The sequence below is a fragment of the Malaclemys terrapin genome, chromosome 10 (assembly GCF_027887155.1).
Source record: "Malaclemys terrapin pileata isolate rMalTer1 chromosome 10, rMalTer1.hap1, whole genome shotgun sequence".
Taxonomy (NCBI): Eukaryota; Metazoa; Chordata; order Testudines; family Emydidae; genus Malaclemys; species Malaclemys terrapin.
This window is the reverse complement of record NC_071514.1, coordinates 66,000,230-66,027,613: the sequence shown is the minus strand read 5'-3', so window position 1 is coordinate 66,027,613 and position 27,384 is coordinate 66,000,230. Positions and strand designations below refer to the sequence as shown.

Genomic DNA, 27,384 nt, shown 5'->3' with positions numbered 1-27,384 from the left:
ATCAGACTAGATGATCACAATGGTCCTTCTGGCCTTGGAATCTATGAATCTAAGGTTCTGGCCCAGGGCCTTTGAGACAGTGTGATTCTTGGCTCTCTCTTCAGTGGTATGAGTGATATTATGTGGATAATTATGCTTGATTCAGGAAGTGGTCATCATTATTGTTTGTCACTTCAACACCATAGCCAAGACCCAGTATTGTCACTTCTTCGAGTGCTGTCCCTGTGGGTGCTCCACTCCAGGTGACGGTGCGTCCCGGCGCCGTTGATCGGAGATCTTTGGTAGCAGTGCCTGGCTGGGACTCGCGCGCTCAGCTGCTGTCTTGTGATCTCATTAGAGTCTGCCTGAGCGCACGCGTTCCGCGCCCCCCTCAGTTCCTTCTCAACTGTCCTCGGTAAAGGAAACAATTACAAAGAATATAGAAATGGTAACATCCCAGTTGTTTCCCTTCCCTTAGAATAGTTACTCAGTTTAAAAACAAAACAAAACAAAAAAAACCCAAACCTTTTTTCCTCAAGCTTGTCTCCCACGGAGACACTCTCCCCCAGCATTCCTAGTTCAATAATGCCAGGGGCTTCAGGATTTAAGAAATGTGCTTCCTGTCAGGACTGTATGCCAGGGTCCGATGGACACTCACATTGTGTGAAGTGTCTCGGCGAGACACATGTCCCTGCCAAGTGTGTCCATTGCACGAGTCTCAAAACCAGTGCTCGTTGTGACAGGGATCTGCGGCTGAAAATGTTTCTCATGCAGAAATCCCTGCAGCCGCCTCTGGAGACGGGCAGTGTCAAACCCTCTCCCTCACATTCACCGGCCAAGTCCGAACCAATTGGGAGCATGGCATCGCCCTCTCAGGCGAAGAGGCAAGAAACCCAACTGTCTCCAAGCAGAGACTTTCACAAGGGTAAAGGGTCTTCTGCGAGATCGTTCCCCTCAGTACTGACTGCGCCGAAGGCAGGTGCCTCCGACCGTCCCAGCACCTCAGCCATGGCTCCCACAGAGCGCAGAGGCAGGGACCTGACTTCCCATGCCAGGAAGGTCTCCTCAGCACCGGTCCCTTCGGCACCGAAAATAGACCCGGTGCTGACAGCGTGCTCTGCCTCAGTGCCGAAAATAACGTCGGCACCAAGCCTGCCTGCTGCTCAGCTAGCAGCAGCAGACCTCCCGCAGGGCACCTACAAGAGACCCATGGCACCAGGAAAAGCCAAACAAAAGTCTGTGCACATCTCTGAGCACAGATCGCGCGCAGTGGAGTCAGAGCCTAGGGAACAGCAACAACAGTTCCTAAGTCAGGATGATCTTTCAGTGGCACCTGAGTCTAACTCTCCACTCCTGGACGCACAGTGCTCACTCTTTGACCAGCCGCTTTCCCCACCTGACCTGGCTACCTTTACTGACAGCGATATGCAGCAGCAGGCGGAGTGCTCCCCACCTGCCTCTCCTCCTCCACCGGAACCTTTTGCACCTCAGGTCACGGCTCACAACCACCAACCTCAGTTTCCCTACTTTGCCCCCCCGTGGGTGGCACCTAACTTTTCTTATCTGATGCCTTGGCCACATTGGTACCCTTGGCCAGCTCCTACTGCCACTCGCCCTCATGCTTCTTCCACCAGACCACAAGCTCCTTCTGCGCCTCTATCTCCAGCTCAGTCAACTCCTAGAGCACCTGAACTCCCCTCTGAAGAGGTGGGCTATGGACCATATCCTGATTCATCGACTCCTAACTCTCCATCAGCTCCAGACGGAGCTCTCAGGCCTCCACCTCCACAGAATGTGAATGACTTCAAACAGTCCAGGAACTTTTCAAGAGGGTGGCACTCAGCCAAGACATTCCTTTAGAGGAGGTCCAGGAGACACAACACAACTCCTCAAAATCCTCCAACCCTCTGCGCCCTCAATGATCGCGCTTCCCACAAATGAAGCACTCCTAGAACCAGCTGATACTCTCTGGCAGATCCCAGCCTCTATCTTATAAACTTGCAAAAAGGCTGAACGTAAATATTATGTTTCTGCTAAGGACATAGACTTCTTATTCTCCCATCCACAACCAAATTATCTTGTAGTGGATGCAGCGACTCACAGGACGAAACAGTCACACTACCGGCCCACCCCGCAAGACAAGGACCTCAAACGTCTTGACATCTTGGGCTGCAAGGTATATACCTCCTCCACTCTGCAATTCAGAATTGCAAACTATTCTGCCCTACTTGCAAGCTACGACTTCAGTAACTACAATAAACTCTTTGATTTTACCTCCCATGTTCTAGAGGACAGGAGAGCAGACTTTAAGTCAGTCTTTGTCGAGGGCCAGTTGGTCTCCAGAACGGCCACTTACAAGCATCTCTGGACATGGCAGATACAGCTGCCCATACAGCTGCAACCGCAGTGGTTATGCGCAGATCTTCCTGGCTTTCTGCATCCGGTATCCCCAAAGACCTGCAGGCCAAAGTGGAGTACCTTCCCTTTAATAAAGACAAACTCTTTTCTAAGAAAAACGACGAAGTCCTTCACACCATGAAAGATTCAAGAGCGACCCTGTGCGCTCTGGGCATCTACCCATCCCTTCCCACAAGACAACAGTATCAACCTTACCAGAGGCCACGCACACAACAGTATCACTGGCCTCAGAACAGACCATACAATATACCCAGGAATTACCCTAGACCTCCTAGGCACAGACAAAACCAAGCGCAAACAGATACATCCCACCCATCGGGACATAAACAATTTTGAAGTGTTGGTCGAGGGTCTGCACAACCACCCCTTGACTCCACGACCTACTTGCCCATTTGGCCACCACCTCCAGGTTTTCCACCATGCCTGGCAGCAGATTACACAGGACCATTGGGTCCTGGAAATAGTTCAGTCCGGTTACTCTATCCCTTTTATATCCTACCCTTCTCCCTTCCCCGTCCCTCTTCAGGGACCCCTCTCACGAGCACCTACTTCGCATAGAAGTGGCTCATCTTCTACAGCTAGGTGCAGTGGAACCTGTGCCAACACAACATCGAGGGAAAGGGTTCTACTCCCACTCCTTTCTCACCAAGAAAAAGTCTGGGGGATGGAGGCCTATACTAGACCTACACCGACTGAACAAATTCATAAGGGTACAGAAATTCAAGGTGGTCACACTGGGCACAATAATACCTGCACTGGAACAAGGGACTAGTTCACTGGCCTCGAATTACAGGACGCCTATTTTCATATATTCATTCATCCACCCCACAGACGCTTCCTACAGTTCACAATCGGTCACGACCATTTCCAATACAGGGTACTCCCTTTCGGACTCTCCACAGCACAGAGAGTATTCTCCAAGACCCTAGCTGTAGTCGTGGCCCACCTCCACAGACACGGGATCATACTTTTCCCCTACCTAGACAATTGCCTCATCAAGGGCAACTCATACAACGAGACACTTCAAGCTACCCATTTCACCATCTCCGCCTTCCACAGCTTGGGCCTGCAAATAAACGTCCAAAAATCCACCCTGACACCTGCACAGCAGATCGAATTCATTGGAGCTCACCTGGACTCAATTCGAACCAGAACCTCTCTCCCACACAAACAGATTCCTCACTATCATACACCTCGTACGTACGCTCTCTGTTCGTCCCAGGATACGGGCAAGTATTTGCCTGCAGCTCCTTGGCCACATGGCAGCTACCACCTTTGTGGTCAAGAACGCCAGGCTGCATGTGAGATGTCTTCAGGGCTGGCTCAACTCAAACTACAAACCCAGCAGACACAGCCTCTGCATGCTGCTAACTACTCCAGCGAACGTACTAACTTCCCTGCAATGGTGGACAAGACCAGAGAACCTTTGCATGGGCATTCCCTTCCAACAACAATCCCCCATGATCATGCTTACCATGGACGCTTCCCTGATTGGTTGGGGAGCACATCTGGGGGGGCACACGGCACAAGGTGTAAATGTTAAACAGCTACGGTAATAGCATTGATTCTTGGGGCAATCCATTGCGCTGAGTGTGTCATTGACTTTTTTGATCGCCCATCTCAACAAAGAAATGTTGATTTTTGAGCTGCAAGGAGATGACCTGGAGCATCTTGCTATTTATCAAAATTCTTGCCAGTTTAAATGGAAGTACACAATTGTTCACAGTGTGATAAGCAGCTGACAGATCAACAAACAGAGGCCCTGTCATTTTAAATGTTTCATTATCTGTGATCTATTGAGTTAGGTTTGCAACTTGGCCACAGCATGAACATCCTGGGCAGAAACGGGCTTGGTCATTAGGCAATTGTCCTTCCACTCTTGGCACTATTCTGCCCATTGTCACCTGCTCATATAGCTTGTAGGTTGAGTAGAGTAAGGATATTGGGTGGTAACTCTTCACAGATCATCATCAAACATGTATAGTCTACTGAGGATCTTTGATCCAGCCGGAGTGACTACGCTTGATAGCATTGTACCAGGCATTGTAGAGTGAAGTTCCCAGATCTGGCTTATTCCTATGAATCCACAAATGTCAAGCCTCAGGGCCACCCCGATGCTAGTTAGGGCCAAGTCATGCATGCCTTTGCACATTGATAAAGAGAGCATGAGGAGCTGGTATGTTTTTGTCCATCCTGCTGATGTGACTGAAGAGCATGCAACTCTAGTTTTGAATATAGTGAGCAATTGGAGGAAGGCCAAATTTCTGCAAGATTATGGCATTTCGCACAAAATCGAACCACTTTATGCTGGGATTTGGCACTGACATTGCATACGGAATGCCTCTAGCCACTCCAAGTCTCCCTATTAGAAGGTCTAGTTTTCTGACTCATCTAGAAATACAGGAAGTATACAGATTTGAGAGATTCTGAATTTTGTCTCAAAACAGAGATGCTTTTGCATCTGTGAGACGTGGAGTTCATGCAGTAGGAAGCATGAGCTGCTTGTTGGAGCACATCCAGTTTGATCTCTGCTTGCATCCTAGGTAGATGAACTCATAAAAACGCGTGTCAGTGTTCGACCCCCCTGTACCAAGGGTTCTGGTGCTTCATGGTAGAGGACCTTGATCTTCTGCCATGAGATATTCAACTCCATAGTGTGTGTGACATCTTGGAAACTTTGAAGGGCAGGGCTGAAATTCTCTGGCTCCATAAGCGAAACAGCATTGTCATCATAGTTTTGTTTGGTGAACAGTTCTTGACCAGCTTTGATTCTGGTATGTGGAATGGCAAGTCTTAATATCCAGTTGATATTTTGACAGAATAGTGCCAGGGCAAGAATGTATCCCTGCTGCACACTTGAGGTTGTGCGGAAACACTGCTCTCTTGCACCAGTACCAGAATGAAGGTCATGCACCAAATTTAGCATAACATCTGAGACACCAAGTCGTTTCAGTGCAACCAAAAGTGCTGACCTGCCAGCCAAATCAAAAGCCACTTCGCTGTTGATATATGCCACATAGTCTTTTAAAAAAGAACGAAACATTGTCAAAACCACCTAGTTGTGTAGATCTGGCTTGTGTACACAAGTGTTCTTATTACTTTTTACCTCATCTTCCTGGCCTTGCTCCCTCTGTCTGTTGCAACTTGTCCTATTAAAGTGTACGTTCTTTAGGGCAGGGAGCAGCTTTTATTGTTTGTTTGTGTATCACCTAGCACAATCGGCCTGATCCTGATTGGGGCCTTTAGGCACTTCTAGAATAAAATATTGATAAATATGCAGCACGGCCCCCACTCAGTATCGTAGAGCTGTGTGTGGGAATTATATGGCAATGAAATGTGATCCTGAAATGATTGACTGAGCATTCTGATGCAGTTGAAAAAATAAAGGGGAGGAGAACATTTAATTCCTGTTAATAATTTATCATGCACAAAACAAAATCACTATTGGGGGATGGATTTTTTTCATATTTTTGACTGGCAAATTTTCCATAATCACTTTGCTCTACATGGAAAATATGTTGATTTTTATTTTTTAGGGCACAGGTTCCACACTGAAACCCTGGAGAAGGCTTAGCCTGTACTGTTTTTCTGACAGGTATAAAGTATCACTAATTCTAACAATTAGTGGAAATTCTGTTAACCTTATATATAGGTTACACTTTTGGCAGCATCCATTCTTCTGGTGCTGGTTGTTCCAATGATCTCATGTCATCAGAACATGCCTGTTCTCTCCTCAATCCATGTGATATTAGTGCTGAGTACTGCTATAATATGTCTTGTTCCTGCCCCTTTGTGTTATCTGTGCTGGAGGACAGGATTCAAAACTGCAGCCTGACACTGAGGCGTTGGCACAGCAACAGTTTTCAGAGAAAGCTGAGCAATTCAATCCCTTTTCAATCAAACTATTTTTTAAAATATATTTTAGGAAATACTTATGCCTTAAGAGCTTTAAAGAGGTTATTTGGTTTTGCTTTTATTGGCAGACATCAGTGTTAGTTCTTTCCTTTTTTCCTCCGGACCTGGAAACTTGCCAATAAAAATTCAAATCCTTAGGGTAGTGGGTGGAGCAATGGGGAAATATACAAGTATGCCCTGTCCCCCAAGAAATAATCTGTATATTTGATAATAGCACAAATGGATGTTGTGGGGAAGATTTGCACTTTAAAATAAAATATTTCATATGTTTTTGCCAATCATAATTGTAAAAGTTGAGACTAAAGTAATTAAGGCTAGTCATTATAAAGAATGCCCAGTTCACTCTATATATAGATGGAATAATACCCTTTTGTATTACCCATTTCTCTCACATTCACTAATTTAACCTAATGTTTAAGTCACTAAAAAGGACACTGCTGTTGAGTTTCAGAATTGTCTTGAGATTGTGTCCCAGGAAGTATTTTCTTTCCACTAATGAAAGGCTAATTCTGCCTTGAAATTTTTTCACAAATTCTGCCTAGTTCAGCAGCCTTCTCATTGTCACTTTTGACTGATCTATTTATATCGGTGTGGGTATCAGCTTCCATTGACCATGGTTCTTAACATAGCCTCAGAAATGTTTTGAACCATGTAAAGGTTCCTTCAGTGAAGAGCCAACAGTGTAATGACTCTGCTGTTGAGCATAGAATTGGAATTGGATGCAATCTTGCCCTTGTACGAGGTATTAAGATGAATTTTCTCGTATGTTACTCCTTTCCTGAGTTGCCACAATAGCTGCTATTTCAGGGTTTATTATCCTAGCTAATTAAAAAATAACTTCAAAATACCAAACTATTGACTGGATCACCCTCTCTCATGTTAAAACCTGCGTAAGAAGGTGAAAGAGGAAGAAAAGTTTTTAAGGATTCCATTGCTGAACCTCTCACATATAGTGCTCCCTTGGAGTAAGGGTTTGCCCCTTCCCCCCATAATAAGCCACACTTCAAATCCCATATGTGTCTCAGGAGGTCAGTGCTATGCATATGGAGGCCCTATGTCTCCAGCTCTAATAGATCTATACTGCCAGGTTTCCCCTCTCCCATGGCTGCTGCTGACATCACCAGCCCCATTATGAAACAGTTAATAGAAGCTCTGGTAGTACTCCTTTTCCAAGTAAGCTCCATTGGGAATGTTGTGTCTTCCTCCCTCCCAATCAGTCTGAGGCTGCCCACTCCCCTTCCCTCATTCTCCTTCCAACTGTGGATCCTGATCCCACAGAGCCTCATTCACGTTGCCTTGGAAAGGGAGCACAATTCTAAATAGTAGTCTTACCCCTTCTATGCAAGAATGGGAAGATCATGTCTGTGGTGATCTGGGGGGAAACAATCTGACTCAGTAATTAACAAATAAGTTGACATACCTAATTTGAGTGACAGTATTTAAGATATACAAGTGCAAAATCAGTGTCTCAAACCAGTAAACCTCCATCCCTTTCATGTAGTTTATCAGCCAAACTGATTTGATAAAAATATGGTAAAGCTATTTGTTCCTGCACTAAGACCCTGTACACCAAGTTCTAGCCCACAGTATTTTTTTTAAATTTTGAATAATTAGTGTTTGATAAAGTGAGAAACTAATAGTACTTATTTGAGCCAGGCTGAAGGAGTAGATACTGTGCAAGCTTCCCACACACAAAGCTTCCAGTCCATACTGCTGTTCCAGTTTGGGGAGGGCTTTCAAACAGAGATTACCAATCATACAAAATTGTATTGTGGTTTTGTAGTGTGGAGACCAATCCTAGAATCAGAATTACTTTTTATATTGGATATTATAATACCTGAAAATGTTTTAAAATAGCCTTAGCTGTTCAAAAAGGTTTCAGATGATCTTGTCAGGAACCCAGAAAAATGTAGGAAATAATGTAATCAAATTATAGTTCTGTGTGCTGCAGTTTCTAGCTTCTCTAGGCCTAAGGTAATGGGCCATCATAAGACTCGTAAGGGAAGACTCAATAGAACCAAACAACAAGATGAACAGCCTAGTAGGAATTGGAAACATCCAAAATCACATTTTTTTACATACGTGAACCATCTGTCTGTTATGGTAGATGGATCCCATTGGTGACTGACTGGATTCCTCATACCTTTTGTAATAGTACCAGCATTCATTTTCATGTTGATCCACTGTGTTAGCCGGTGCTGGAATCCTATGGACTTGTCAGGTGTAGCTTGTTATCTCTACCCAGGACATCAGAATAACTCATTAGGCAGAGAGAACTTGGGTGTATGATAGAGACATCTCTGGAAGGAAATCCTGGGGAGAAGCTGAGGATGGGGTTTACATTTCTGTTGTTGTTTGAATTCCCAGTGAAGCTAATCCCAAGTGTGGAGTAAAGTTGGTCTAAATACAATGGTGTATTTGTACTCTGTTCCGGCCAGGACAGGAACTCCACCGACTTTTGCTCTTTACAAGCAATGTCAGAAGAATCATTAAGTTTAGAGGAGATAGGTGAAAGCCAATTTATGTTTGCACACATGATCCGCCCATGGCAGAAAATAATTGATTCTTTCTGGAGAAAACTTTGCACTGAGTAGTCATGACATGCTGCTTCTAAATCATATTATTTGAATAGTAATGCACGAACCCAAGCTGTATAAGTATGACACATTTATATTTTTAGAGGTATTGTCCATTTAGTCTTATGGTAATTCTGAGCTTTCTTCGTTTCCATAGTTACATCAGATAGAAGCCAGTACTAGAACATACAGTGTTATTTAATCCCTGGGCACCAGTTAATGGATTCCTCAGTGCTGTGTGCTAATGCAATAGGAAATTGTTAGTGCTAATCCCAGGGTTTAAGGTTAATTTTATAATGTTAATTCTTCTTCGAGTGCTGTCCCTGTGAGTGCTCCACTTCAGGTGTTGGTGCGTCCTGGCGCCGTCAATCAGAGATTTATGGTAGCAGTATCTGTGCGGGTCGCGCATGCGCAGTAGGCGTCTCGCAATGCTATTGGTGCCACGTCTAGTGTGCGCACAACCCGAGCCCTCCGGTTCTTTCTCAATCATCCTCAGCTGAAGACGGAGCTCTGGGGCAGTGTTCATTACTCTTCCAAACCTTTCAGAAAAAAATAGATTAGTTAGTCATATAGAAAGTTGTAGTTAGTGTTAATGTTAGTTTTTATTACCAAAAAAGTTTACTTTTATCCAGTTTACCATCCCTGCACTGGGGGTGGTTAACTGTTAAGATGCCTGGCTCCCCAGGCTTTAAGCAATGCAGTTCCTGCCACGAAGCAATGCTCATTTCGGATGGACACTCTTTGTGTGTCCGATGTCTTGGGGCCTACTGTAGCAATGGAAAAATAATCTTGATGGAGAAAACTCTCCAACCTGAGCCAGACCTCCTCTCCGGGCATCCCCCACCCCCACCCCTCACCCCCTTGCAGGGACAGGAGACATGCCTTCTTCTAAAAGACCAAGGAAGAGGGCACAGATGTCTCTGCAGAGAGCACCGCAGAAACAACAGCGGTCTCCTGCCAGGTCGCTACCCCCGATCCCAACACATGGTCAGGTGAGTACCTGTGATGCTCCGGGCACCTTCGGCACTGCCAAGTCCCAAGCGAAGGAGGCGGAGTCAAGGCACAGACGGCGACAGGCCTCCTCCATGGCACCGAATTCACCCATAAGGGACCCGGTACCGAGCGTCTCCTCAAGCACCATGCCTCTGCCCCCCGGCACCGACATCGCAGTCAGCACTGGTTGAGAAAACCAAGTCAGCACCAACCACGCCGACTAAACCAGCAACCCCTGTGGCTCTGTCCCAGTTGCAGCCTTGTGGGGTGCGGGACTCGGGGCTCTCCACTGTTCCACTCACGATTTCAGCTGGGGGGTAGGTGCGCCGGGGTGTTAGCTGGGGGGGGGGCACTGAGGATGAAACCAGGAGCAGAACTGCACGGAGCACCGGCGCTCCCCCTGTAGCTAATGCCCCAAGCTCCGGTGACCCCTGCGGGGCTGAAGTCAGGAACAGAGCTGTGGCTCTGAAGCCCCAAGCCCCAGCACTACCCCTGGGTCTAAAGCCTTGAGCCCTGGTACTCCTGCCTGGAACTCCAGCACTCCAAGGGTCAGAAGCCCTGAGACCCCACCCCTGCCCATAGCCCCGACCACCCACATCTTGTGGCGGCAGCCCCAACCCACCTGTGGCTGAAGTCCTGAGCCTCCCCCTCCCGGCAGCTGAAGCCCCAATCCCTGCAGACCTAAAGCCCTGAGCTCTTTCCCCCTCCCCTTCCCCCTTCTTCCCCTCACCGCTGGGCCCTGGAGTTTTTATAGTATGTTGGTGGGGGGCTCAGAAAGAAAAAATTTGAGAACCCCTGCAGTACGTATTTGCTGGGTTTGGGGTTTTTTGGTCTCCTTTGCTGCCTGATTGATTACTTCCAGTTCCACATGGTGTCCAGTTCAAGCGTGTTCTGAGGGCAGGACTACAAAAAGTAGGTGCAGCAGACCTTGCCACCTCAGTTGTTTCCAACCACAACATAAGAACATAAGAATGGACATACTGGGTCAAATCAAAGGTCCATCTAGCCCAGTATCCTGTCTTCCGACACTGGCCAATGCCAGGTGCCCCAGAGGGAGTGAACGGAACAAGTAATCATCAAGTGATCCTTTTCCTGTCACCCATTCCCAGCTTCTGGCAAACAGAGGCTAGAGACACCATCCCTGCCCATCCTGGCTAATAGCCATTGATGGACCTATCCTCCATGAATTTATCTAGTTCTTTTTCAAACCCTGTTATAGTCTTGGCCTTCACAACATCCTCTGGCAAACAGTTCCACAGGTTGACTGTGCGTTGTGTGAAGAAATACTTCCTTTTGTTTGTTTTAAATCTGCTGCCTATTAATTTCCTTTGGTGACCCTCTAGTTCTTGTGTTATGAGAAGGAGTAAATGAAATTTCCTTGTTTACTTTCTGCACACCAGTCATGATTTTATAGACCCCAGTGATGTCCCCACTTAGTCATCTCTTTTCTAAGCTGGAAAGTCCCAGTCTTATTAATCTCTCCTCATATGGAAGCTGGTCCATATCCTAATAATTTTTGTTGCCCTTTTCTGAACCTTTTCCAATTCCAGTATATCTTTGGATATATATAACAAGAGAGATTCAAAATCCTTAGCAAGTTAGATAAGTGCCTTGTTTTTTTCTGTAAATCAATAGTTATCATAGTGTTAGTTTGGTGTTACTAGTAATTAGCATGGTGGATTTGAAGAACCGGAAACACTAATTTAGGCACTGTCCTGCAGTTTTTCCAGCATCTGACACCCATACTTGATGCCTAAAATGTTTAGGAGAGGGGCACTCTCCTTCTTGGTGTACTATATGCAGGACATTTACACTGCGAGCTAGAAAGGAGAGGCAGAACAGACTCCAAGCCTTCTTCTATAGGAAGCCTTGTTGGCTAAAATCTCTGGATCTGAGAATGGAAATAAGAAGCCTGGATTGCTCCTAGGACCTTCTTGGTTCCAAGAAGCCCTCTGCATCTTAGTCTTCTGCTTCAGCTCTGAGCTGAAGATCGAAGACTAACCAGTCAGCAACAAAAATCTCAGACTCACTTTCAGAAAGGGTACTGACACTAGCTGAAACTGGCTTGGACAATAGGCATTCTATGCCTAAGTCTCTAAGGAAATGGGACCTTCGATTCCAAGGAAAAAGAAAGCCAAGATCAAGCATCTTTCTGGGCCTGGTATTGTCTCCTATTTGGGAAACTCATTGGATCCTTCAGATCGCGAACGTGCAGATCCAAGACAGACGGGAGACTGAGATTGCACTTTGCAGTCAGTACCTGAGAAATCAATAAATCCCTATATTGCATTGGCACTTACACCTTCTGAGGTAGTTTCCACACCGGTACTTGTGGAACTATACTTATCAAATCCATTTTGAGTTTCACCAATAGAAAAGAGAGGTTTGGTTAAGGATCTGACACAACAATCTTCTTCTCACAAAAAAATAAAAAAACACAAGGCGGAGTCTTCATCACATGGATCTTCTGTGATGCTGCTGCCACCTCTCAGAACACGTGCTAGAAAGACTATCTCTCCCTTGTCACTACTACAGATTCCTACCTCTGTGGTATCACCAATTGGTTCCTTGTCAGATCCGGGCATGAATTCACATTCAGAAGAGGAGGTGGATACAACAGTTTACCTGGAGCCTCAACCTCCAAGCTATTTTTGGGAGACAGACTATCACAAATATGTGTTTTCTCATGACTGAGATGGTACAGAACTGGACAAAACATCATGAGTGGCAAGTACCTCCCTGGATGCTGTGGTCATACTGGCCAACTCCAGCGTTTCTATTTCAATCTCCTTCAACAGCAATGACCTCAGTTCTGCATGGGGGCGAGAAAATTTCAGTGGTTCCAAGGGATTCAGTGCCAAAACATTAAAAATTCTGTACACAATATTTTAAGATAAATAACACTATATAATCACTCCAGTTTCGATTATTTTGGTAATTTATTTCAAAATATCTGTCAGCAACCATGTCTGTAACAATACAGACACACACAAAAATTCCCCCAGGAGTAGAGAGTTAAAGAAACTCCGGTGACAACCCACTTCCTGTTTCTCTGCCCCCTCCCCACTGTGACCCCAACCAGGAGGCCAGACACCCATACTCCCTCCCCCTCAGGGTGCCCCCCAGTCCGAACACTCAGAACCCCTCCCCGCAGATCCCAGCTGCGGGCCCCAGGCCACATACTCTCACACACACCCTACTCTCCTAGAACCCAGGGACCAAGAGGGAGAAACAGCCTGATCCTGGGTCCCTGGCTTGTGTGGAGTTTCCTGAACACCACCTCCTTCCTTCAGGACATGCCGGGAACTGCAGTTGCCTGGAACTCTCCATCTCCGCCCCTCTCCCCCTGGCAGTATCTCTGTTTACAAGTTGGGCTCTGCCGAGTCCAGCCTCCGGTAGTGGTGGCTTGCAGCTCTGCAGCCCATTTCTGTGGGGGGGAGAAACAGGAAATTCTGCCCAGAACATTAATTTTTGCATAAATTCTGCATTGCGCAGTGGCGCAGAATTCCCTGAGGAGTAAAGAATGGGAGTAGAATGTAAATGTTCCAATGACACAGAAGGAAAAAAATTAGATTCCTTAGGAAGAGAGGTATTTTCTGCAGCTTCTCTACACATGAGGATAACTAACTACCTAGCTGTCATGGCTAGGGATCAGTTTCACTTCTGGGAAAAGATCTCCCTTTTTACAAAAAAAATCTTCCTGAGGAACACTGCAGACTGACTAATGACCTTATTAAAGAGGATCATAATGTTGCTAAACATTAATTGAGAGCATCTTTCAATGTTTCAGATGCATTGTCAAGATCAGTAGCTGCAGCAATAACTATCCAAAGATGTGCATGGCTACACAACTCTTCTCTTCGCCAAGAAATGAGGTCAAAGATTGAAGACCTTCCATTTGAGGGAGATGAATGGTTTAGTTCAAAAAGTGATGAGTTGTTAGACGAAAATGAGAGTCGGCCCACAGCTAGATCTCTGGGTCTCTTGCAACCTCTTAAGAGAAGAATTCCTACACCAGCTATCAAAGACAATATTACTCACCTTAGTCTTCGTCTTCTTATTTCAACAAAGGCAGACAATGCTACAGCAACAACAGCCAAATCTTCTTCTTCTCAACACCAGTATAGAAGATGTCCCTTTAAGTCTAAACTGAGACAGAAGAATTCGTCCTCCACTTCTTCTTTACTGACAGACCTCAGTATTGACATGGGGATAGAGAGCAGCAAGCCAGCTTTGAATTCCATTCCCCTTTTATTTGGATACCATTTATGCCAGTTTTACAGGCAAATGAGTTTGGGACACTATAAAGAACTGTTACACCATCCAGTTCAAGACCATCCCTCCAAGCCAACCTCCCATTTCCTCCCTATTCAGGGACCCCTCTACAAGTGAGTGTTAAGAGCAGAAATCAACTCTCTGCTAAGAGAGAGAGCAATAGAAGAGATTCTAATAAATTTCAGAAATTTGGGTTTCTATTCCCACAATTTATTCAAAGGTTTCATTTCAGAATGTTAACTATGGTTTCTGTTACTCCTTTCCTTTCCTATCTGGATTGGTTTGCCGCTCTCAACCTAAAAGATGCTTGCTTTCATATTTCAATAAAGACCATCTCACAGGCGATACCCTGCATTTCACCAGAGAAAAAGATCATTTCCAGTACAGGTCCTCCTTTTGGCCTTTCCACTGCACCCAGAACCTTTACAAAATGCCTATCTGTAGTGGCAGCTTTTCAGACAAGATGGGATTTTTGTGCTTCTGTATTTAGACTATTGGCTCCTAAAAGCAGATCAAAACATGAACTGAGAGTGGACAGGTATCAGAGGGGTAGCCATGTTAGACTGAATCTGTAAAAAGTAACAGAGGGTCCTGTGGCACCTTTAAGACTAACTTCCCTTCTTTCAAAGGGAAACTTCAAAGTACTTCTGTTTGTCTTAAAGGTGCCACAGGACCCTCTGTTACTTTTTTGAGAGTGGACACTCATTTCACATAGAATCATAGAATATCAGGGTTGGAAGGGACCTCAGGAGGTCATCTAGTCCAACCCCCTGCTCAAAGCAGGACCAATTCCCAACAAATCATCCCAGCCAGGGCTTTGTCAAGCCGGGCCTTAAAAACCTCCAAGGAAGGAGATTCCACCACCTCCCTAGGTAAAGCATTCCAGTGCTTCACCACCCTCCTAGTGAAATAGTGTTTCCTAATATCCAACCTAGACCTCCCCCACTGCAACTTGAGACTATTGCTCCTTGTTCTGTCATCTGCCTCCACTGAGAACAGCCGAGCTCCATCCTCTTTGGAACCCCCCCTCAGGTAGTTGAAAGCAGCTATCAAATCCCTCCTCATTCTTCTCTTCTGGAGACTAAGCAATCCCAGTTCCCTCAGCCTCTCCTCATAAGTCATGTGCTCCAGACCCCTGATCATTTTTGTTGCCCTCCGCTGGACTCTTTCCAATATTTCCACATCCTTCTTGTAGTGTGGGGCCCAAAACTGGACACAGTACTCCAGATGAGGCCTCGCCATGCTCCGTGTTTCAGAGTTTGCGGTTTTGGATCAATGAAAAGACATCTCTACTGATGCTTTCACAGAGTATCTCTTTCATAGGAGCAGTTCTAGACTCCAGAACAGTGAAGGCTTACCTTCCAGAAAACAAGAATCCATCTCTGAAAGTGAAGTTCTTCCTCTCCCTTCTAGGTCTCATGGCATCAACCACATATGTTACACCCAATGCGAGACTAAAGATGAGATTTCTTCTACACTGGGGGCGGGGGACAAGAAACTTCAAACCTGAAGACACATTAACCTAATAATTACTATTCCAAACAAAATCCAGAAAACTCTCTTGTGATGGATGGATCAGGAGCAATCCAACTGGCACTCAGATCTTTCCTCCCTGAAGTGAAAGGGTGTGGGTTCAGGTGGCCACAGAAAGCATGATAGCAATGTATTATATAAACAAACAGGGAGAAGCCCACTCTTCGCAGCTTTGCAAAGAGGCAATAAAGCTTTGGGAGTGGTGTATTCATCACAAGGTTTATATGGCAGCACTGTGTGAACCAGGATCCCTCAACCAGTTAGTGGACCAACTAAGCAGAGTGTCCTCCCAGATGCATGAAAGGTCCTTGAAAGAAATTGTAATCAGGGACATTTTTGCTCTGTGGGTTACTCCAGATATTTGCCAAAAGGTTCAACACCAAATGCTGTTTGTTTTGTTCAAGTGCAGGAGACAGCAGTGGTACACAGACTTACTCCTTCTTTCAAAGGGAAACTTCAAAGTACTTCCACTGTTACTGGACCTTCTGTCACAGCAGCAAGGGAAAATGTACCATCCAGATCCACTTTTGTTACATTTGACAGCATGGGCAATAGATCTTTGATAGAATTAGAGAAATCTTTCTAAAGATTAAAGGTATAACTGTTATGTCATTTAGGGTACACGTAACCAAAACTGCAGTATACCAATAGATGGTAAATCTGTATTCTCTCGTAATATCATTGAAGTTTCTAAAAGTTTATTAAATCTTTATCCCCCGCTATAAGAGAGCCTGTTCCTGCTTGGAATTTAAACTTAGTGCTTTCACAGCTTATGTTTTCTTCCTTCAAACCATTATCTACACGTTCTGCATTTTATCTTTCAATTAAGACTGCATTTATCATAGCAGTAATGTCAGCTAGGAGGGTTAATAAACTTGTGCCTTGATGGTTGACCCTCCATTTACAGTTTTTCATAAAGACAGTACTTCTTTGTCCTCACCCAAAGTGTGGATTCCAGAAATAATTTCGGACTTCTACGTTAGCCAATCCATTATTCTATCAGTGTTGGTTTTTCCCCCCAAATCACATTCAAATAAGAGTGGAGTGAAGTTACATTGTTTGGACACTAAAAGTGTTATTGTTCTGTTTAGATAAGATCAAGGATTTCAGATTGTCACACAGATTGTTTGTTTCATATGCAGGTAACTGTAAAGAAAATCCCATTACAGCACAAACATTGTCTAGATGGGTCAAACTATCTATAATAGAAACTTATAAGAATTCCTAACATTATCTTCTTTCTATGATTAGGACACACTCTGCTAGAGCAGTGGTAGTATCCATAGTGTATCAAGACAGGTCCCAATAATTGAAATTTGTAGAGCAGTCGCATGAAGTTCAGTATGTATCTTTACTAAACATTATGCACTAGATATTGCAACTAAGTCTGATGGTCTAATAGATCCATTCTGCAGTCCTTATTTAGTTGTAATATTGTAATATTACCAAAGATTTTAAAAAGTAACCTATAGGCCTATTATACAATATCCTGTGTCTGTTACTGAATGAACATAGTCAAAATATTTCTAAAGTTGAAATATTTGACTTCTTAATTAGAATTTATATTGTTCTTTTCTGCAGCTTTAAGTAGGAGAGAGTATCATAGCATGTGAATTAATGATTGCTATTTTCTTTTGCCAGTACTTCAGCTTAGGCTGCAGCAAAGACGGACAAGAGAACAGCTGGTGGACCAGGGCATCATGCCACGTAAGACTGATTTTATTTACAGTAACTTGTATCATATTTCAAGACATAAAATAATTGAAGATGAAAATTTCTAAGGAAAGCTGTCATGATAACTTTGTCATTTGATGATATTCATTTAATACCTACAGGAAAATTATAGTTAATTTAAATAAGAGGTATTTAAAAAACGAGATAAAGTCAGTAAACTAAATTAATCTGCAGACAGAATAGCCACTGTGGTAGCGTCCCCCTAGAGTTGGAGACATTTGAAATAAGAGCAGACCAATGATAGAAAATACTGGGCCTAATTATTCTTTACAACATTTTAAACTGTGAGTAACTTCACTGCAAATGATTGAATTACACCAATGAAAGCAAGTGGACAAATAAGGCTTACTGAATGACTTAGGAAGTCATTTCCATCTCTAATTCTATGATATAGTCTAAAACAAAGTTACTGTTTATTAATTTAGTTACACATTGAAAATGTAGATAATTTAGATGCTGTTTATTAATCAGGTACAGTTTGAAAACTCAGTTAATTTAGTTATGTTAGTTGTATTTACAGTAATATGTATCTGAAATTACTACATTGTATTTTTAAAAATATAAGGCTTCTTTGTAAATGATTTCAGTACTTTAAAGTAAACTGACTATATTTGGTCCTAAGGTCCATTTTTCCCCTTGACTTTGCTTATTTAGGGTTAGTGCCAGCACAAAGATACCCTAAAGTCAGTTTACTCAATAGCAGAAGATCCCATGCATAAAGGGTTTGAGTGGCCAACACCACCACCGCTCCATCCCCCAAGAAAAAGGGAGGGAACTGGGATTGTTTAGTCTCCAGAAGAGAAGAATGAGAAGGGATTTGATAGCTGCTTTCAACTACCTGAGGGGGGGTTCCAAGAAAAAGGAGAGGGCTCTGGTTGTGGTGTTTTTATGCCCTGGCTATCCCTGACTGCCGTAACGTTCTTTAGGGAACATAAGCAACTGGAACAAGGTAGAGCAGCCTATAGCTATTCTAATTTATGCTGGGGGACCAGCTGGGTGGAAGGCAGCCCTAGGATCAGGGGAGTGCAAAGACAGATTAAAGCCACCTTTGATACCACCATCCCTAGTTGCACTGAACACTCCCCACCCCCCTGAGCATCTTTACCTTAGTCCATTTTTAGAATCAGTGGAAGTTGACAATGTCTAGTAAGAGAAGACTGGACTCCATAGATTATGGACCCCATTAGAAAAATTATTCTTTATTCAATAAACAAATATACCAATTTAAAATTACAAAAATGCATTAGTTACAATTATTATAAATAATATTCAAGTCTTCACCGTTGAAGTCACAATTCCTTGCATGGCTTCTTGAAACTAATCTCTTCTTAGAGGTTTCCAGTTACCCACCACACCTGAGACTGCTTCACTATAGTATCCTCTTAGCCTTTTCAGTACTGTAGTGGCTTATCAGTAAGGCTACGTTTTAGTAAAGGGTATTTTTAGTAAAAGTCATGGACAGGTCACGGGCAGTAAACAAAATTTCACGTCCCATGACCTGTCCGTGACTTTTACTGTGTACCCCTGACTAAAACTTTGGGGGTGGGATGGCACGAGGTGGGGGGCAGTCGCTGGGGGGGCATGGCTGAGGGGGTGCCACGGGTGCTGGGGGGGAGAGGGTTGGTGGGGCTGGGGCAGGTTTCCTACCTGGCTCCTGGGAAGCGGCAACCTCCAGCTCCTAGCTCCACACGCTGCCTCCACTCTGTCCCAAGCTCCGGTTCTAAAGCTCCCATTGGCTGGTAACCACAGCCTATGGGAGCTGCAGCGGCAGTGCCTGCGTGCGGAGGCCGCACGTGGAGCCAGGAGCTGAGGGAGGGGAGTTCCTGTCACCCTTCCAGGGAGCCCCCTTCTCCCCGCAGATAAGCACCACCCCACACCGCAATCCCCAGCCCTAAACCCCCCACATCCAAACTCCTGCTTCTGGGGAGCGGGGGGTTGAGACTGCCCCAGCAGCAGCCAGTGCAACTGGCCCAGGGGCTGCCTGAGCTGCTCAGTCGGCTCCCAAGGCAACTGCAGGGACCACTGCAGAAGTTAGGGAGGTCACAAAAGTCAGGGAATACCTTCTCTCTCAAGCACAGCTGGGCTTTCAGCTACAATGTTGCAGACTTCTTACACTGTGGAGTGGGCTCCAAGGAGGCACCTTTCTTTTTCTGTCTGGGAATCAACAGACTTCATCAGGAAAGTGAGGCGATAGCACTTTAAAAAATACAAATGTGTCCTTGATTTTTTCCCTTACTTGTTTATATTTTCTTGAAAATTGCTTCAGAATGAAACACAACATTATGGTGCTAGTCTATTTTAACTGTTCTTTCCTTTGAATATTTTGTGTTTTTACAATGTTTAAAAACAAATTAGTGCAGACAGTTCTTAGTAAAAGACCATTTCTTTACCTGTCTGAATGTTTTGTGCATTGATCTTTCCTGTATTTATTATTAAAGAAAATAAATCATAAGTGAAGGGTAATGTAGTGGGACAGATAGACAGCTTCAGTATTGTGAATGGTGGCTGATAAAATTCTACCATAGAGCACTTTATTGGTAAATAGCTAGGGGACACCAGCATATGACATGGGTGACATAAAATATTAGAATTTATTAGGGCATCACAGTGTACCTTAAAATATTCTAATGTTCTCTGCATATGCATGAGAAGTGGAGTTTGTTTTGCCTTGATGATCCACTACAAATCCCAATTTAGAATCTATACCTGTATTATATCTGTGAGTTACAGTAATTTTCTATGTGAGAAAGACTTAACCTGTACATATTTTAACAATGAGCTATAATCTCAGAGTGGAATGCCTCCCTGTGCAGAGGGCCAGCACAAAGAATATGCAATACTTCAGTCCCACTTAAGCTTTCTGCACAGGGATGAATTTAACCTTCAGGAAATACAAGCAAATAATAAATAGAAAGAGTCAGATGTTGGGCTAGTAAAGTGGAGTCCCACATCTGATGTAGTTTTGAGTGCAAGATGCCTATCCTTAACTAATACACTGATTAGAGCATTTCATTTGAAAACCATTTCCTGTCAGTTTAACTCTTTCTTTCTTCTCACAGCTTTGAAAAGCCCAGCTGCATTCCATGAGCAGAGAAAGAGCTTGGAACGAGCCAGGGTAAGGGATCTAGTTTATACTTTTTTTAAAACTATCAACATACTGTTAATATCTGAAAAAAGAAAGCAAGTTTATTACTTATGAAAAACAAAAATAGATCAGTAATGTGAGGTAGGCAGTTCTCAGACTGCATGCGACATTTTATTATCATTGTAAATAGTCTATGGTAATATTCTGGAAGAATCCTTAAAATTGAAATGCAACATTTGTAGCAAATCTCTTGTGTTGAGTGGGAGTGTTCTGAATTCTCCACCAGTCCCAGACAGGTTGGGGGTTTAAATGTGATGGTACTCTACTCGAGGTCTGCCCCCCAGTCCAAGAAGAGCACTGTTAAAAGGACAGCAGAGAAATATGGCAGGTTTTGTGCAAGGAAACTGAGGCCTTGTCTGTGCTGAAGTTTTTAGGCACCAGTGCAGCTGTATCAGTGTAAGTACTCTGGTGGCTAAAACTGCATTGTGGACAAGCCTTAATGCAGGCAAGAGGAAAAAAATGCCACCATCATATTATCCATCCTGATATTTCTGTGCTCTAGGACTACAATAACAGTTGTAATGCTGCCTGCTTTCTCTGTAGATCCAGTTTTGGATCATGGTAAAAGTATTGTAAAATTTACTGACCTTTCCCCTGCACCAATTCTTGCTAATTCTCCCTTCCCCACTGGTTGCCATGGAGATACACCAAAGAACAGAGCTCAGTGGTGCATGGGTTGCTACATACTACACAGAATCATAGCAGTTCCACTCCCCTTACATTCGTCCACAGATGTGGAATGCAGAATATTGCCCTTAGATCTATTTTCAGTCTGCCTGTCTTCAGATTTAAGAAGTCACCACTGATCTGGATCACATTCAGAATAACCTTAAATTATGTAGAAATTGATGGGGCCATTGATACAGCTACTGCCATGTACAGTACTGTTTCAGTCCACCTCCTCGTACTTTTATATGGAGGATAATGGACAAATTGACATCTCCTAATACATATCCTTTATAAGAGAGACACTGGTAGGTCAGCTGACAATTTTTATTAAAGACAGTTTAAAAACTTTAATAATAATCTGGACTCTAGGACAAGGTTAGTTATGCCTGAATTACTCTGCACAATCCAGTAAGAGTCAGTTATTGTGCCATAACTTCATAAAACTGGCAAACTGTAAACTGTGAAGTCTAGTCATCTAGATCTTCAAACTTATTCCAAAGAGATGGGTTTCTTTTAAGAAAATTAATAAGGATGTTACTTTGCACAGCAGATTTTAATAGCAAAGGTCTGAACTGTGGTAATATGGCATGGACCTGCATTATGGAATAGCGTATCTCTGGATTGCTCCTGGGTTGCTTACGCAGGGATTGTGACTCAGACACTTAAGCTGTCTCTGGTTCTTACACGGGATGTACTAATGTGTGTAGAGAAGGCTCTCTATGTACCAACACAAGGGCCAGGAGCAATTTGCTCATTAGTGCTGGCTGCTGCTTTGAAGTAGGGATGTCACTAACTTTCAAGTAAAGAAAAAAATTGACTTTTAAAAGCAGTTCAAAGGCAATATCTGTCTTGGTTACTGTAGTCATTTTATGTCTGTACCAGTGTGCTGCATTTCCCAAATCCCAGTTCAATCACACCAATTAGATTTAGATTTCAATCTCCCTTTCTTGCTCTGTGTGTTTGGGTCGTAGTTAAGAGGAGCGAGTGGGGGTATTAGGCAGAGAGTCTGTTTAAGGTGGGTCATTTTATGGGATCCTTGTTATTTGTAAACTATTCAGGGGAAGGGGAACTAAGTTTTATCCTAGGCAATGTAAATTGCCAACTATACTTACTGTGCAATATAAATACTTTAATAATCACAAACATAAAGCCACAACCTAAGCTTTAATGCAAAGTCTTGCCAAAAATTCTAACGCTTTAATGGCTTTCTTCATAGGGAAGAATTTTCAATGCAAAAAAATAAATCTCTCCCCCAACAGAAAACAGTGATACTCAGCTACAGGAATATAAGCCAAGCAGCAATATATTCATAAATCCAGTTCTCGTAAAAGTTTGTGTGAGTGAACAAATTGCTTTGTTCTATAGTTATTAGCATTAGTATGATGCTTTTTTTTTTTTTTTTTTTTTTAAAAAGACTGAAAATTTTCTGAAGCACAAGATTCGCAGCAGACCAGATCGATCAGAATTGGTCAGAATGCATATTCTGGAAGGTAGGAACCCATGTATCCTGTTTTTCAGGCTAACGGTTTATTTTAGTTTTGGGCTATCTTACTGAATCAAGCTTTGTTAAGAGGTACTTATTAAGGTGCAGGACTGTTTTGCATGCCAATCTGTAGTTCAGCTAATTGGTACTCCATGGAGACTTGAACCAGTGGGGAGGAATCTTTATCCTTAATCCATAGGACAGCAGAGAAGACACTCCTGACCACTGCTCTCTTCTCAGCTGTGAGGAGGATGCCGCTATAACCACAGTTTCCCTTAAATAAAACTTGTGTTGTATCATATAAAGTTAATTGCTGTATTATCTAGCTCCTATCTCATAGAACTGGAAGGGACCCCGAAAGGTCATCGAGTCCAGCCCCCTGCCTTCACTGGCAGGACCAAGTCCTAAGAGTTGTACATACAGTATACATTGTTGCAGTCTTTCCAGGAAGCCCTGAAACAATCTTACAATTTTAAGGGAGGTTTTCCACAGTAGATTAAACATTAATGAGCTCATCTGTGCACATTTTGTTGCCTTGCTGTTCAGGTAAATTTAATACTCAGAAATAATAAAATTAGTTTTTGAATGGGACTGCATTAGCATGTTTTAATATTGAAATCCCATTGTATGTACAAACAGCAGTAATAAAAACAAAATGAATTAACAGTATTCCATTTGGTGAAATAGTCTGCTGTTTTTAGTTTTCAGAACATGAACTTGGGATACTACACTCAGATCAGGATTCTTCATATTGACAGACCATCTGCATTTTGTCATTAAAATTAGCACGCAACAAACATCTAACAACCTTCAAAATTACATTTTAAAATTAAGCCTTTTATAGTTGAGTTTGGCAAGAGAGGCTCCAAAAATTTGTTTTGAAGTTGAAAAACAACAGTTTAATGGATTTCATTCATATTTGTTCTGGGAAAACTGTCATTGGGGCTAAAATCATATCAAGTTTCTGCCCAGTATATTGGGAAACAGCCAAGACGTTACATTCTGAAAACTGGGGTTTATAATAGAAATACCAACTCGCCCTTAACTAGAAGATTGCTGCTATAATGTATAAATTTTTACTAATGTGATTTGCTTTTAGATTTATGAATAATACTAGTTCTGTGTGTCATACTTTTGGTTTCACACACATGATTACCATATATGCTGATATTATTACTGTAGAATAAGAAGTGCCTGCATTCTTTAAAATGTCCCCGATGGGTTTTTTTCTTTCCACTTCAGCCTACTTAATGAGTCTAGAAGAATAAATTGATAGTCTTACTTTGGTGACAAAGGCCCTGATTTGGCAAAGTGCGTAAGCAATTGCGTAATTTAAATTGACTTCAGTGGGACTACTCAAGTGCTTAAAGTTAAATAGGTGTTTAAATTCCTTGCTGAATTGGGGAAAAAGTAATTGAAGAGAGTTTTTCGGGTCAAATTTGATTCAAATTTTAGCTTTGTAAAAATATGCTCATAGAATCAGTGAGGATTTTTTTTAATAACGAAAATCTTTTCAAATAAACAAGATATTTCACTGGAGTGTTTTAAGCAAATAAATATTACCCTCTGGAGTTTTCAACTCAAACATAACCCGGAGAATTGCAAGTGAAATTGACAAGAAACTGGCTATCATCAAATGCAAAATTGTGTAGTCTTCTCCCTAGTGAAAGAAATGTCAAAAGTAACCAGTACCATATCATAAATTGTGAAGTTGTGTAAGTTGTTTTAATTATTTCAGTAACATAGACAAGGACTTTTTTGTAATAAAACATTTAAATCTGATGGTGCCTCTCTAATAGGTCAACACCATTTATATAGCTGCTTATACTAATAAACAGCATTTTGGTATCCTGTCCATCTGTTGTAGTGTACAGTAAATATTACACATCTTGTTTATGTTGTGTAGATTCTGTAGCTACAGATTGCATCCTAAATTGATGATGGGGCAGGGTCCCTTGATCAGAGTGCCTAAGACAATGGGGTGTTGATTTGGGATCCCCAGGCACTACCATAATTTAATAATAAAATTAATAATTATTATTAAATACTATGTTGGTTGGTTGAGCCTGTATGACCAAGTTTTCGACATTCATGGAGGTATGGCTTTGAAAATCAAATGCTATTTTGGTGGTCTTAATATGAGACAAAATAGTTAACAGAATCATTAAAAGTTTTATCTCTTTTAGAGACATTTGCAGAACCCTCACTGCAGGCAACTCAGATGAAACTGAAGAGAGCTCGGCTGGCAGATGATCTGAATGAGAAGATTGCTCAGAGGCCTGGCCCTATGGAACTGGTGGAAAAGAACATCCTTCCTGTAGACTCCAGTGTTAAAGAAGCAATTATAGGCAAGTAGAAGATCTACAACTTGGATCTGTTATCAGTAAGGCAATATGAGAAATTAGTAATTTGAACCTTAACTTTAAAGGTTAGTTGAAAAAAAAAAAATAGTTAATTAGCTATGTATTATGTCAACTTCTAAGATACCTATGCCCTATCAGCACTAAATTAAGCAAAGTAATACTATTTTTATTCAAACTCAGTTTTAAATGTACAGTTGATTGGAGTATAAGGCTATGTCTGTCTTACATGAGTGAATCTTTTCATTATTAAAAATAATTAAAAATTGACGCTACATAAATGATTCTTATTTAGTCACCTCCCATCTTAAGGGAACATCCCACTAAATGCTCAAATATATGGAATACGGTTCTTTTTATTCTTTCTTAGAAGACCATCATCATTGAGCAACCAATTTTTGGACCCTTGAATATCTTTTAAGATGGCTTTTATTGTGTTAAAAATAACATTTAGATACAAAAATAGTATGCTAGTTGATTTCCAACATTTTATGGCTCCTCTAACTAGCTAAATACTGACTTTTGAACTAAAGAGTTTATTTTTTGTAAACATCCTAGCAGTTGGACAAGAGAGTTATCCCCAAGCTTTGGATGATTACTCATTTGATGAAGACAGCAGTGATGCTTTATCTCCAGATCAGCCTGCTAGCCAGGAATCCCAGGGTTCAGCAGCGTCTCCTGGTGAGCCAAAAACAAGTGACTCGCCATCATCAGTCACACCGAACACTACTTCTACCACACAGGTACAGTTTATAAATGTGAGAATCAAATCACAAACCTATGTGTTGTAGTACTGTATTGCAGTAAAGAGAGCACTGATAAAAAAGCACATTTACCATACATGATATTTTACTTTCTGCGTGTTTTTGTGACATTTCACTTAAATGATGCTCATTTTAGGTACTGTTGATCAAAGTTGGAAAACATATTTGACCAAAAAGAGGTATTGAAGGCTCCGAACATAACATAGGAAAAGGAGGAAGCAAATAAAGAGCACTAGTTGTGTTCTCACCTTTCTTTATTTCCCTCATTTTTTTCATTAATATTTATCATTTTTAACTCCTCTTTTATTTTATCTTTCCTACTGGCCACCATCTCTGTGTCTCTTTCTATGATATATATGACCCTAGAAATACTACTACTTCTTGAACACCAGATTTCATTCATCACACTGCCAAGCAACCCACAACTTCAGGTAACTAAACTAAAGCAGGCTGTTTCAAGCTTTTAAAAACTCTCAATATTGTTTTTTCACATTTCCAACGTACTTCAGAGATGACATTGAATTAGATATTTGGGGGAGGAAAGATAATAGCCAGTTAAAATCAGACACAAAAAACAGATAAACCTTTGAAAAAGACAAACTTTCATACTGTTTTCAAGCTCTCTGTGTAGTCTAGAACTGATGATGAATTAAATCATCTCAGAGTCATTGCTTGCTAGTATCTGTAATTATTGGATCCTTTTTAATGGACTTTAGAGACACTTGTTTACCTAGATTACTTTGCAAATGCTTGCAGTAAAAGAGTTCAAAAAAGAATTTAGGGTTCAAAAAAGAACGAGATAAATTCATGGAGGATGATAGGTCCATCAATGGCTACCAGGATGGGCAGGGATGGTGTCCCTAGTCTTTGTTTGCCAGAAGCTGGGAATGGGCAACAGGGAATGGATCACTTGATGATTACCTGTTCTGTTCATTTCCTCTGGCGCACCTGGCATTGGCCACTGTCGGAAGACAGGATACTGGGCTAGATGGACCTTTGATCTGACCCGTATGGCCGTTCTTATGTTGCTGCACTGGAATGTGAAGAACCCAGTTTGCTGTTCCTAGGTTCCAAGAGTGAAATCCTGGCTCCCTTGAAGTCAATAGCAAAACTCCCATTCACTTCAAGGAAGCCAATATTTTACCCCATGCTTTTTCCAGAATCTGTAGAACCTTTGCAGTCATCCCAGAAGAATGTTTTGTCTTTAATAGTAATGGTTAACTGCAGTTGCTACTGGCTTTTTAGTACCTTTCTTCATTCCAGATAGTTAACTTGTATAAATCATCACAACTCTATTGAAGTCAGTCAGTGGAGCTATGACAGTCTACATCAGCTGGGGATCTGGCCCTGGTCTCCAGAAAAGATCACAGAAGTAATGAAGATGTTGTTTTTTATATTTATATCGTTTTAAAACAGTGTAGATGTTCAGTATTAAGAAACAAAACAAACTTGCTGTTTCTCATCTAAGCTAGATTTTCTTGTTTTCTTGCATTATGTATCTAAATTAGATTTTCCAAAGAAGAGTGAAAGTAAGGAAACC

General features: G+C 42.4%; 1 protein-coding gene across 5 annotated transcripts in view; it reads left to right on the top strand.

The window, feature by feature from the left end:
• The window catches only part of MRTFB (myocardin related transcription factor B), a 172,049-nt gene that overhangs the window by 106,444 nt on the left and 38,221 nt on the right, over positions 1 to 27,384 (top strand). For all 5 annotated transcript variants that reach the window (XM_054041868.1, XM_054041865.1, XM_054041867.1 and 2 more), the window contains 5 exons: positions 17,331 to 17,396; positions 20,483 to 20,538; positions 22,652 to 22,727; positions 24,907 to 25,068; positions 25,639 to 25,823. In XM_054041868.1, the coding sequence (XP_053897843.1) occupies positions 17,331 to 17,396; positions 20,483 to 20,538; positions 22,652 to 22,727; positions 24,907 to 25,068; positions 25,639 to 25,823 (545 nt within the window). The remainder of the gene's footprint in view (positions 1 to 17,330; positions 17,397 to 20,482; positions 20,539 to 22,651; positions 22,728 to 24,906; positions 25,069 to 25,638; positions 25,824 to 27,384) is intronic.